This window comes from Rattus norvegicus, chromosome 17, assembly GCF_036323735.1.
Source record: "Rattus norvegicus strain BN/NHsdMcwi chromosome 17, GRCr8, whole genome shotgun sequence".
Lineage (NCBI taxonomy): Eukaryota > Metazoa > Chordata > Mammalia > Rodentia > Muridae > Rattus > Rattus norvegicus.
In genome coordinates, this window is record NC_086035.1 from 28,708,868 (window position 1) to 28,721,762 (window position 12,895).

At 40.1% G+C, this 12,895-nt stretch overlaps 1 protein-coding gene across 22 annotated transcripts in view; it reads right to left on the minus strand.

Moving 5' to 3' along the window:
* Fars2 (phenylalanyl-tRNA synthetase 2, mitochondrial) overlaps positions 1-12,895 on the minus strand; it is a 427,082-nt gene that overhangs the window by 184,131 nt on the left and 230,056 nt on the right. For 12 of the 22 annotated variants that reach the window (XR_010058866.1, NM_001013139.1, XM_006253823.5 and 9 more), the window contains 1 exon segment: positions 10,390-10,452. The exons of the other annotated variants lie outside the window; for them this stretch is intronic. Coding sequence is in view for 11 of the 12 variants with exons in the window: in NM_001013139.1 (NP_001013157.1) it covers positions 10,390-10,452 (63 nt within the window). In the remaining variant the exon portion in view is untranslated. 22 annotated transcript variants of the gene reach the window in all.

Below are 12,895 nucleotides of genomic sequence, written 5' to 3' on the forward strand. Positions count from 1 at the left end.
GCTGCGTAGTTGCCTTTAACAGATGCAGCAAGTGAAAGAGTTTCATAAGTGAATATCCATTGTAGTGTAAAGTCACTACATCCTAATGAAACTAGAACAGTGGAATAGCCAGTGAGCCTGTTTATTTCTCCTCAGGTATAAACTAAAGCTGATCCCAGGATGAGAAGATAGATGGAAATCATTTCACAATAGCAACACAGTGCATATCGTTTGGCACCTCCCTGGTTAAAAAAATGGGGGACTCTGATGGGAAGGTCTGTCCCCACAGCTTGGAGCTAGCGAAGCTTGCATAGCTCTGCTCACAGGCTGGTGCTGTCTGTTTCTAACCTGCAAGGATCTCTCCTGTTGTTGCTGCTCTGAAATGCATTGAGCAGGCCAGCGTCCCCCGAGATGTGATGTGGCTCCTCCCTCAGGGCACCAGGGTTTGAGGCTGAATCTATCTACTATCAAGAGTGACAAGAATATGGTTTCCACTCCTCTTTTTTTTTTTTCTTTTTTGTGAAAAAGGTTAAGGGGTAGAATATGAGTTCTGTGTAGAGTTAATAAGGTGCTAATTGGAAAACTGGGTAAGAAGGAGGAAAACAAACCACCCACACAAGACTAGGAACCTGAATTGTGGGAAGATGATGACTGAATTACCTTGAGAAGATGCTGATGTTATGGTAACATGATGCTAAAGATGAAATGTCAAAGAGTGAAATCAGACATCATGGGTTTTGCATCATAATGCAAAGGGCACACTATGTTGTTCATGGTAGTCAAAACTTAAGCTAATAACAGAAGGAAACTTGCACTATCTTCTCTTTCCATTTGCTTACATTTCTACCCAGGTAAACACCGGAGGAAGAGCTTCCCGATACTCAGATGCTCATAACATCTACTACAATGTTAGCCTAGTTTGTTGTTCTTCTCTTTTAAGTCTTTCAGCAAAGAAGAGGTATTTTCTGTCTAACATTGAAAAAAAAAAAAGGACTTGGGAGATGAAATCATGCAGAGCTTAGAACAACTGTAATTAAAATAATAGTAAGTGAGGCTGGTCTTGCATGATGATTATATTTCATATAACTGTCCTAGGCAAGTGGAAGGGCTCGGAGTATCTTCCGAGTTCAGCAAGCTGGGCAGGTAGTGAAGGGCTAGATATTGGCCCAGGTAGTTCTCCTCTGCTCTTCCCACCTACTCTCCAGGCTCCCAGGCCTCCAGGAAGACTCATCCTTGTCACCGTAGCAAGCTGTCTTCTTTCCAGCAACTCCCTTGCACCATCTATGCTAGTTAGTGCCTCCTGCCAACTCTCTCTCCCTAGGGAATCACTGCCCAGGCCAACCTCACATGAGACCTCCACTCTGCTTTGCCTCCACAACAAACACGGTGACAATTCCTCATTCTTGGCCTAAGCTGTTCCTTGGTCCCAGTCTTATGTGCAGCCATAGGTCCAGCATGAGTGCTGACTCTGCCACATAGAACAAGACAAAGAGGACACCAACATAGCAGTGTTACACTCATGTTACCCTTGGCAAAAACTGAACTCTTCATTTACTCCTTCAAATAAGGATTATTTTGATTTTCCTATTTTCTCTTTCTAATCTACCCAGCTTCACAGGCAGAAACCTGGGGATCACCCTGGATCATGTGTGTTTTTACTTCTGGTAACTAAAAGCCTAAGCCCTTCAAAGTCAGTTAAAGATCACGCTGTGTTGTTCTCCATGGAAGCCATTCTAGAGAATCTCCTTCTAGGTGACGGAAGAGAAGACCCTGTACTTCTGCCTTACACCATGCACCAATGCTCTCCCATCTCCTCTCAGTGTTGTCCTTGGAAACTCTCTTGACCTCAGAACCACCTTTCTGTCTCTCTCTACTCCTGCCTTCTTTGCTGTGCTGGGTTTTACATGGACTCCTAACCTCGCAGCTCCAACCAATGCTTCCTACTGTCCACTAACACTGGCGACTAATGAGGAAATCTGATCAGGAAATAGAATGCTTTAGTATTTTCTTCTAGGCAAAATGTAAAGACAGGCCTCATCCCCCAATTTTCCCTGCTCAAATTGCACCCTACTTCAGAGTACCCACTTCCAATAAACACCATAAACTGAGCTGCAGACTATGGCTGCACCCTGTCACCATGGTGCTGCTACCTTTCCTTTTCTCATTATTAGTCTAACCATTGATGCTCAGGAGGGACACCTTTGGAAGCTAGCTACTCTATCAAAGCCCTTATATACACTACTGCCCACAACCACCATGAGTTATCAGAGGACAGAGGCTTCTCTGTATCCTCAGTGTGGAACAGAGTGCCTGACACAAGAGTATACGCTCAGAAATGTTTTGGGAATGAATAATTCATCATGTTCTTGTGTTTGGGAAAAATCCTGTCAGATTTCACACACATCATCTACAGCTTCAATAAACAATAGGGCAATGAGTCCCTTTGTGGATTCCATGAAGCCTGAGACCATTTCTGCCTTGCTGTGCTGACAACCTAACTTGAATCAGAATCACATATTAAAATGGTGACAGGCACAGAGTGAGAGAAAATGTCACCTACAAAACAGATAGTGAGAAGGACAGAGAAAAAAAAACAGAAGAACAGAAAGAGGCACAGAGAGAAGTCGGGGAGAATGGCTGACACTCAGCACTAACAGCTCAGCCATTAACCCAGGGCCCAGCATGACCTGAGCTCTTTGACTTCAGAGACAGCTGCAAGGAAGGAGTGCTACACTGAGTGAGTGGGTCTTGCTACTAAGGTATTTCACAAATAGTTCTAGAGGAAGTGACTGTAATAGATAAAGATCTGATCCTCCTAACCCCATATCATGTCATATGACCATAACTTCTGGCCTCCTCATGATCAGGAACCTAAAATTTTTTTTGAGGATTTTGATCATCTGGTACCACTTCTTTTTCCAGAAGGATGGGGTCCACGGACAGTGATGGATTCTATTCTTTTCCCAACACCACTTCCCACCTCAGGGCGATGATGATAGTGGTAGTAGTATAGCTGGCAAGATTAAGAAGTGTAGTCAGGCATTAACAATAAAATTAGATACAGACAGGAGAGGAGATGAGGAAATCACACTCACTTTCCACTATCAGAGAACACACAGGCCTTTGAGTATGCAAGACAAGGAGCAAAGACACAACAGGCACAAAACAGCCACTGGTTTGCAATCCCAGGTTTGCAATCCCAGGCCACGTCCACCCACCACACATTCAAACATCATGTTGTAGTGGATCCAGGAGGCATGTCACACTCAGGTATAAACAGATCCACAATCAGAAAAGACACTGCAGTCAATTCTCTACCCCCTACCTACCACCAGAGATAGGCTAATGACTCAACAAACAGGTAGGTAGTCGGAGAGCAAAAAATAAGAAGTAGGTTTTTTTATGTTAATCAAACAATGGAAAAATATTGAAACATCCAGGTTTATAGTAGTTTTTCTCACAGTTATTAGTGACAAATAAATGAATAAACAAATGAATCTACATAACATTTTTATATGGAGGAAGATTTTGATATATGCTATAACATGAATGAACATTAGGACAGTATGCTAAGGGAAACAGCCAGTCACAGCAAGTCAAACAGTGTGTGGTTTATACACACAAAATTTACCTCACAGAGTCAGGAAGCAGAATGTCAGCTACCTGAGACTTGTGAAAAGAGGGACAGGGAATAATTACATGAAGATTGCAAAGGATCAGGTTTTCAATGGAAGGAGTTCTAGAGATGGCTGGCAGATTGCAGTTATAGAAAAATGTGAATGTGCTGTTGATAATGAACTATGAACTTTAAAAGTATTTACATGCTAAATTTTGTTAGATGTAACTAATTTAACACATATGGAACCAACATATTACTTTAGGAATATTTATTTGACACTTTAAATGTATATATAACTCACCTACATCAACTACAACTTCATGAAAACGTTATCTATTATCTTATATCTCATAATCAGAATATTGTTTTAATATTTAAAAATGTAAGGAAGAAGGAACAAAAGTAAGTTACTAATATCTCAAAAGGCTGAGTACATACAGAGGAGTGGGCTATGCCAACTTTGTGAAGTCAGGGAAAAGAGCTGACTTAATAAGCACAGATGTGGACTAAAGCTTAGTTCCTGATGAATAATAACTCAACTGCAGATGCTAATGTTAAAGAAATTATTTCCTCAGAGTCCCACTACAAAATCTTGTTATGATGCTTCAATGAGCTCATGAACTGAATCATCTCCTTCTTTAAAGAGAGCTGTGTGTCCGGAGAAAAAAGAATATTTAATGTTCTTCATGAGTTATTAACTCAAACCCTACTAACATGGTAACTATACAATGAAGAGGTATGTATTCTAAATGATAATAGAAGACTAGTTCTCAAAGAGAACACATAAAGGACAAAGAGGAGGCCATAGAAAAACAATAGAGACATAGTGCAAAAAAACAAAAACAAACAAACTAAAAACAAAAAACAACAGCAACAACAACAACAACAACAACAACAACAACAAAAAGCCCAAAAAAACCCCAGCAAAAGTGAAGGGAAACAAATATGTTGGAATGACGTAAACGGGCTGTATTCAAACACACACACACACACACAAAACTATAATGTGAAAAGCACAATCAACTAAACCAATCAAAACATGAGCCAGTTCTAGATAGGAAGCTCCAATATGCATACATGGAAGATCAGGAAAAGATAAAGGAAGGAACTGTGGAGAAGTGCTACTGAGATTTCTCTAGAGTCACTTGTGATACTGAAAGTACTTAGTAAAGATTCACTGGGGCAAACATAAATCCAAATCAAGATGTATCACAATAGAATCAGTGTAAAATGAATGTAAAATCAAATTAAAGAAAAATTCTTAAGCATTAGGTAAGCCAACAGGTAGTACTATGTACAGAAAAACAAAAGGATTAAGATCAGACTTCCCCAGAACATAAGCCTGAAGTAGTAACTTCAAAATGCTAGAGAAGAGTGATGCTCTTCAAGAATTTTATACCTTGCTAAATTAACATTCCATGATGAGCTCAAAAGAACTGATGAAATAGTTCAATGACAAACTGTAGGTTTAGTGTATGGAAGGCACTGGGATCAGTCACCAGGATAGAAGATGAGGAGGAGTTTGAAAAGAAGGATGAAGAAAAGGGGCAAGTCTAGAATGAAGAGGAAGAGGAGGAAGAGGAGGAAGAGGAGGAGGAGGAAAAGATGAAATGGTACAAAATGTAACAGAAGTCTTGGTATAGAAAAATAGCCTCAGAACATATGTTTAATTTAAATAAAAAGTTTTAAAATATCAGAATAATAAAAGAATAGTATAAACAAGTTTATGCCAATGAATCTAAAATTTTAAATGCAATTGACAGTTCCAGAGGAAGAACAGAAGTTAATGAACTGATACAAAACAAAACTTAAAATCTGGATAGCCTAAAGTCACAAAACATAATTTATAATTTAATACTTCCACAGAAAATCCCCACAAAAAACACCTCCCCCAAAAAACAAACCAAAAAACCCCACCCTTGAGCTACTGATAAATTTGATACAATGTTTAATAAATACCATCAACTTACAAAATACACTTCCAGAGATTACCAAAGGGAACTGCTTTCACACTTGCTTTACGAAGAAAGCATAATCTTTAACACCTGAACCCCAGAGGAGTGAAACAGACGGAAAACAAGTCTGTAACTCCTGAACAAAGACTTAGAAATCCTAAACAAATATTGGCAAACCCAATCCACAACTACATAAGGAAGGTAATATAACCAAGCTCATATGCGTGATTTTCAAGAATAGAAGAGTGGTTACTATTAAAAGAGTAGTCACTATTACTAGAGTAACAAAATAAAGCCCCCAAACTCATGAGACTATCTCAAAATACATGGAGGGTTTAATAAATTTTAACACTCACTAATAAAAATAAAAATCTCAACAAACTATAAATAGAAGGAAATATTTCTAATTTGATAAGTGTTTTTCAAAAAGAATGCATAGCAACCACTTTAAATAAATAAGCATTTGAAACTTCCAAGATCAGATATATAATTAGATTTTAATTTTACATTACCATAGTTCATTTAGTTCAATCTCCTCAACTCAATTTACTCCAATAAGAATCAAAGAGTCACTCATGGTAAAATGAGTTTTTCAAAGACTATAAGCGAACAAATTCCCTTTTGCATTCAGATTTCCAAACTCCAGTCCACACCCCAGAACTCATTTCTAGCTAATGAGGAATCCAGGGTCATTTCTCCTTTTTACCATATAGATGCCCTGTTAGCCCCACTGCATCTATGCAGACCATTCCCCTCAGCACTGCTAGGCGGGACCCATGCAGCGATGAGTACAGGACTGTGGGGACAGGAGGTTTGTATTGTTCAGAGTTCTTCTGGACTCCTTGATTCTCTGGGGACTGTTTATCTCTGCACACGGTTAACAAATTCTCAAACTTTGTCGATCATTACCTGGCCAATACAGGCCCTCTGCATCTCCATATTGGTTTTAGAATTTGGTTTCTGGATTTTTTTTTTTTTAACAAAGATTCTCTTTTAAGTGCATTCATTCTATGAAGAAAAGTCCGAGGCAACCCTAGACACCGTCTTTAGACATGAACCATGTGCAGCAATAACGAGAACGGTAAGCATGGTGATGAAGCAGGTGGTGACATCAGTCAGCAGAGCACAACAGTGTCACCTGGAAGGCAAAGGACTGAATTCCTCAGTTGCTCCTCTCCATGTGGCACAGACTGAAAGGAAGAGCTACGGAGACAACAGGACGGCCATCTTCCAGGTCTACAGGGCTCTGAGCAAATCACAGGGATATATATTTGTCTACAATGTTTCATCGTTTTCGAAAAGGAATGGGAAGAAATAGTATTAAGTCTGGAACTGCAGGGAGGCTGGGGCTCGCACGGTGGCAAGCCTGCCTCTCAAGGGCTACCTCCTCATACTCACTACACTGGAGCAGCAAGTTACATCTCAGAATTATTATACATCTCACAGAGAAACCCTTGAGAAAATAAATTCTTCCCATTCCCTGAAAGGGTACTTTTGATTCATTAATTATCCAAGTGATAGGAGAAATAATTAAGCCATCCGCTATATAAATTAGTGGTTTCTTTAGCCAAATTCTTAATTTTTTAGCTCATCAGATTACACATAAAATATGTCAATATAACTGCACAGTTTGAAAAGCTGTGCCACAATTTACTTGTGAAGTCATTGTCATTTCTCCATTTTAATGACATCTTTTAAGTCCTACCATCGCAGATGAATCTAAATTCCCTGCTTATCCTCTGTGCACGAGGGCAGGACATGCTTCTGACTGAATAATCGGGGAGACCTGCATGTTCTTATAAACCAAGAAATAAAGACACTTTAAACTACATTTACCTTCTCTGCTAGTTATTCTTATAGGCAAATTAATCTAATTTGGTGTCAGCTCATTAATATAAACTTTGGATGTTCTTTTGCAACTCATGGATCAACATTTTTAGATTTTTCAAAACTCTGAAAGTTGAATTCCTAGGCGGAATGACCTTTTTTCTTTGGGGCTAATATAGTTGTTTTAGTGTAAGACTCTAGGATGACCCTTAGTTTAAACAGAAAACAATGCTCCTAAACCACAAACAGCATGTTTGTTCTGTGAAAGTGACGTTTATTCTAGACTAAAGGAAATCTCTGTTGAAGCAGATGATTCCAGGCTCTAGTCAGAGAGAATGATTTGAGGCAGAATAATATTATAAGAAGTTTATCATTCTATTTCATAAATGACTATTAAAAATGGGGTCAGTACTGAGCAGTATCTTTTTGGATACAGTCTGATCCTGTGCACCTGGTGCTGTTGATTCTACAGTTCTACAGTGTAAGCTCTGCAGACAAGAGCACAGTCTAGATATAACAGATAGCAAGTGGGACTTCTAGACCACTGTAGCTACCTTGAGATGTGAGGAAAGTCAGGTGAAGACCCCTGGCAGTCCTTTCCTCATATTCAAAAAATAAGGGGGGGTGATTAAAAGTGTGCATTTCCTCTTGTTGTCTGTGGTAACTGGTAATGCTTCTGTGCCATCTTTCAGGCTTGAGGGACAACTATGAGCAAACCCATTCAGGGTTCTGGAGTGCAGGTGTCCATGCAGTTTTGTTGTTACTGTTCTTAGCTATACCATTTCCAAACTGGGTCTTCTCTCAGTGAAGCCTTCCTAAGACTACTCTGATCCTTCTTTATACAATAATTTATTCCCATATCACACCTAGGAAAAAAAAACCATAAGCCCATCCATTACCACTTAAATGGCACATTGTTTCTAAGTCAGCTCCTGCCTACTCTGATAAATCTTTCTAAAATTCTGCTATCAATTATTAGTATCCAGTTTAGATGATTCTGTATGGCAAATCATTCCTTCTCTTCTCTCAGTAATAGAAATAAAAGCCCGCAGCTGATCTGAACAGATAATTCTTAATGCTGCCCATTGGTCAATTTTTTTTTTCTTTTCTTTTTTTCGGAGCTGGGGACCGAACCCAGGGCCTTGCGCTTGCTAGGCAAGCGCTCTACCTCTGAGCTAAATCCCCAACCCCCCCCCCCATTGGTCAATTTTATAGATGGTGGCAAGATTTAATGTCTAACATTGTCTACCCACAGGAAGCATCTGTATTTTATTAATAGCTAAAAAAATTACAGCCAGGGGTGCCCATACCTGCTTGAGGAGGCTGTAAGTAGTTCATGGTCACGAGGGGAGGGACAAGTGTTTTCTACAGCGGTGTAGCCACTGGTAAATTGCTTGTGCCACCATGAATACCTTCCCACCCATGTCCTCCTTAGTAATCCAATCAAACTCCTTAGCTTATCCCAATAAACATGAAAGTAGGAGGGCAAGGTGAGAAAAGAAAGGGAATCAACAAGAATGGGAGAAAAACAGGAGAAGGCAATGAATGCGTGTGTGCAATAAAAAGATAAAATATATTCACATAGAATATAACTTGGCCACCACACACGGATAAATATCACTAAACACACAGTTTTTCAACCAGAACTATCAAAAAAAAAAAAAAAACTCATAGTAGATAATACTGAGGTGTGTGTGTGTGTGTGTGTGTTCTAAAGGTTTTTTATGCAACTCTATAAAGATTCAAAAATGTGAAGCTGAAAAGACAGCTCAGCAGTTAAAATCATTTGTTTTTCTTGCAGAGGACCCAGGTTTAATTCCTAACACACATATGGCAACTTACAACGATCTGTAATTTCCGTTCCAAAGGTTATGGTACCATCTTCTGGCCTCCAAGGGCCATGGGCCATGTGTACACCCACAGAGGTAAAACACCCATATACATAAAGTAAAATAAATTTGATGAACAAAGGGTCTGGGTAGACAGAAAATGCATGTCCTGGCCTAATCCTAGATGTTGGGAAAGAACAGGTATAAGTTTGGGTGTGGGATCTGGGCTCTATTTAATGATGGGGAGGATGCTACAGGCTTAGGCAGAAGGAGGACTCACCAGGCTGATTCAGTGCGAGCATGCCAGCATGTATGGACCCGGAGGGCAGCTATGGTGTGAGGAATGACAGGACAAGGTCTTGTGAAGACAGCTGGGTAGGTCCAGAACTAGTGAGGTCATGCATCCTAAAGGAGAACCTACTAACAACAGTTTACTCCACCAGCAGAATTCCTAACTGCATTCTCAATTCTTATACCCACAGATAACTATGACTCTCACTTACAGTCATTAAAGGACCTTCTCTGTGCAGTAGATGGAGATCATAACAGAAACCCACAGCTGGTTAAAATGCAGAGAACAACCACTCGTGGGGTATATAGCCCCAGTGAAACATCTAGAACAAGACTGTTAAACCTAAGCCTATGGGGACATCTCGGACAAGAAGGTGGGAAGACTTTAAGAGTCAGAGGACAAGGAACTCAGCTGTGACATTGTGTCTTCTAGATATGACAGGGAAGCTTCCCCCATATCTCAGCAACATGGCTGCCTACACTAGACCTGAGCAATGGCAACACCAATCCAAGGGAAGATTCCAAGCTAATGTGGAAGAGGGGAATCTCAGGTGGCCTCATCTGCAGACAAAGAACTACAGGCAATAGTGGCTGCTGAGAGAGCTCTGTCTTCAGGAATGAGCCTCTGATACCTTTCCCATACCAGGTGGTCAGCCCAGAAATCATATCCACAAGAGCAACATTAACAGACACAGCAGGTTGTATTTATAAGCATAAAATAATAGTAAAGAAAAAAAGGCTACAGATTTGAGAGGGGTTGGAGGGAAGAAAGGGAAGAGGGGAACAAATAGAAATAGAAACCCTTGCCACCATGAGAAAGAATGGTCCCCAGCTGTGCCTGTTCCTGCTGCTGCAACACCTGTGAGCCAATGACGCTTACTCAACGCACACAGAGCTGTCTTCCCATCTTCCTTTGTATTCCTGTGGCCCTTTCTTCTTGGAAGAACCATCTCTTTTCCAGAAACAGCAACAACAAACCAAAAACAAACAAACAAAAAAAAAACCCTTTAATTTTGATTAAGAAGAAAAAATGCATATATACTATACACAGTAAAAAGAAGTGTCACTGCAATACACTGAAACTCTTGAGATTCTCACGGTCATGTGACGTAGCAGGTGGAAGTACTATGGAGGAGAAGGTACTTCCTACTTTAAGTCTCTACCAGCCACTGCTTATGATAATGACAGGCCTGTGTGTACGTGCACCTCAGCTCCGTTATCTGACATGCCTCAATAAATGTTTCTTCCTGTAGGCCAGACACATCTTGGAGTTGAGAGCTAAGAATTTCACCCTAGTGTCTCTATGTCTACTAGTACCATGTACAGATAAAAATAGAGCTTACTGAAAATTAACAGCTGTGTAGCTTGGCTTAAAATTCTCGCTGTCACTGAGTAGTAAGTAGAGTTATTATGGCGGTTGCAAGCCTCACTTTCATGTCTATAGACAACATCCATAGTATCCACCAAATCCATTGGCTGCAGCATAGGTGTAAGAGGTAAAGTATTAATTCATGGTTTCCATACAGGATTCAGTAAGTGCCAAGTGTTCTAGGGTTTTAAGATAACCATGTACAGGACTGGGGAGATGGCTCAGCAGGTAAAAGTGATTGTAACCCAAGCTGACAGCCTGAGTTGGAATCCAAGAACCCACAGTGGGAAGAAAGAAGAGACTCTCAAAAGTTGTCCTTTTGACTCCACCTACACAGCACAGCAAGTGTTCTCTCTCTCTCTCTCTCTCTCTCTCTCTCTCTCTCTCTCTCTCTCTGTGTGTGTGTCTCTGTCTCTCTCTGTCTTTGTCTCTCTCTCTCTCTCCGTCTCTCTTTCTCTCTCTCTCTCACACACACACACACACAGACAGACAAATAATAAAGATTTTATGATCACATGCAGAGGAATTACTGAATTATGCCTACTCAACAGTATAGATACTTAGGGGAAAGAGCCAATATACAATGCACCCTTTTAAAACCTCCAGTCCTCACATAATAGCTGATGATTGCTGCCTTAAGAAGGCACAGAGAAACTGAGTTTCACTGGGCAACTGGGCATAGCTGACTTCCCCCAAGACTGTGTGGATACCATAAACCAACACAGCTCCCACCTGCTGATGCCGAAATCCCAAATCCTTTGTCTATTTATTTTTTAAAATTCTTATTTCATTATCTCTAGTTGATATTCATTCTGATCTAAGAACTAACATGTCTTCACTTTCAGCATAAAGATAAAGGAGAAATACAAGTACCAATAAAGGAGAGGAAGGAACGGGGAGGAGAGGCGAGGACAGGGAAAGAAGCAATCTTCTGTAGTTCATCAAAAATTTAAAGAGAGTAAAACTAACTGCAATTCTTAAAAACTTAAAAAATTAGGGCAAGAAGAAAGGTTTACAGATCTGCTTATAAAAGAGTAATGCTAAATTCATAAGGAGAATGTAAAGAAGAAGAAGCCTCAGAACCAGGCTGGAAGGTCTGACCTCATTGAGCAGGTGAGGCCTCTGCTGCCACTCAGAGTGTGTGGACTCAGCATAGCAACAACATACAGGTAGGAAGAAATCCAACCTCCCAGGCCCTACACGGAAGCTATGTTTATCAGGATCCACAGGTGACTTGTTTGGATATTAAGGTTTGACAATCATTAATAAGTGTTGTTTGTGTTTAGATTCATAATGGAGGTTAATAAACCTGGTAGTTTATATATTTACATACAGGTACAATATGCTTTGAATATGAATAATCTATCCATGAGTTTTAAGTCAATTAAGCTTAAAAAATAACCTGCTGAAGTCCTAACTGAGTAATACACTAGGGCAAGGCTGATACTGAAGTGTGGGGGGATATCAGTTTTTAACTCACAGGCTTGTTGAAGAGGTTAAAGCAGTAACACCTTCTCAGTGATGTCACAGGGCAAGGCCAAAGGGAGCATTACCCAGGTTTAGGAATAGCATAGTATAGAGACAGTGAAGCCAAACTTCAAAGACCCCTCATCTGGCAGAAAAGGAAACAGCCACAATTGCTAAATAATTGGTAAACTACTATGGACAGACATGTGATTAATAATAGTTAAGCAAGCTATGTAAATAAAATGCATGACGTATTAATACTGCATACGACTAAATATTGATCTCAGAGTTGTAGACTGTTTCAAAAAACTTGAAGGAAATATACAGGCTGATTAACTGTGCACTCAATTTAGGGCACTAATAACGCACTTGAAACTTCCTGGGAGTTCAGAATAACATCCCACAATGGTACATGCACTTGCATGGCAGCACATGGAGCCCTGGTGCAGAGCAAGAGAACACTTGCATGACAAAGCATCCGCAATGTCTGTCTACTTATCGAAAGCATTATTGGGGGGGGGGGCAAAGAGAACTGTCATGTGCAAATCTTTGATCAAAG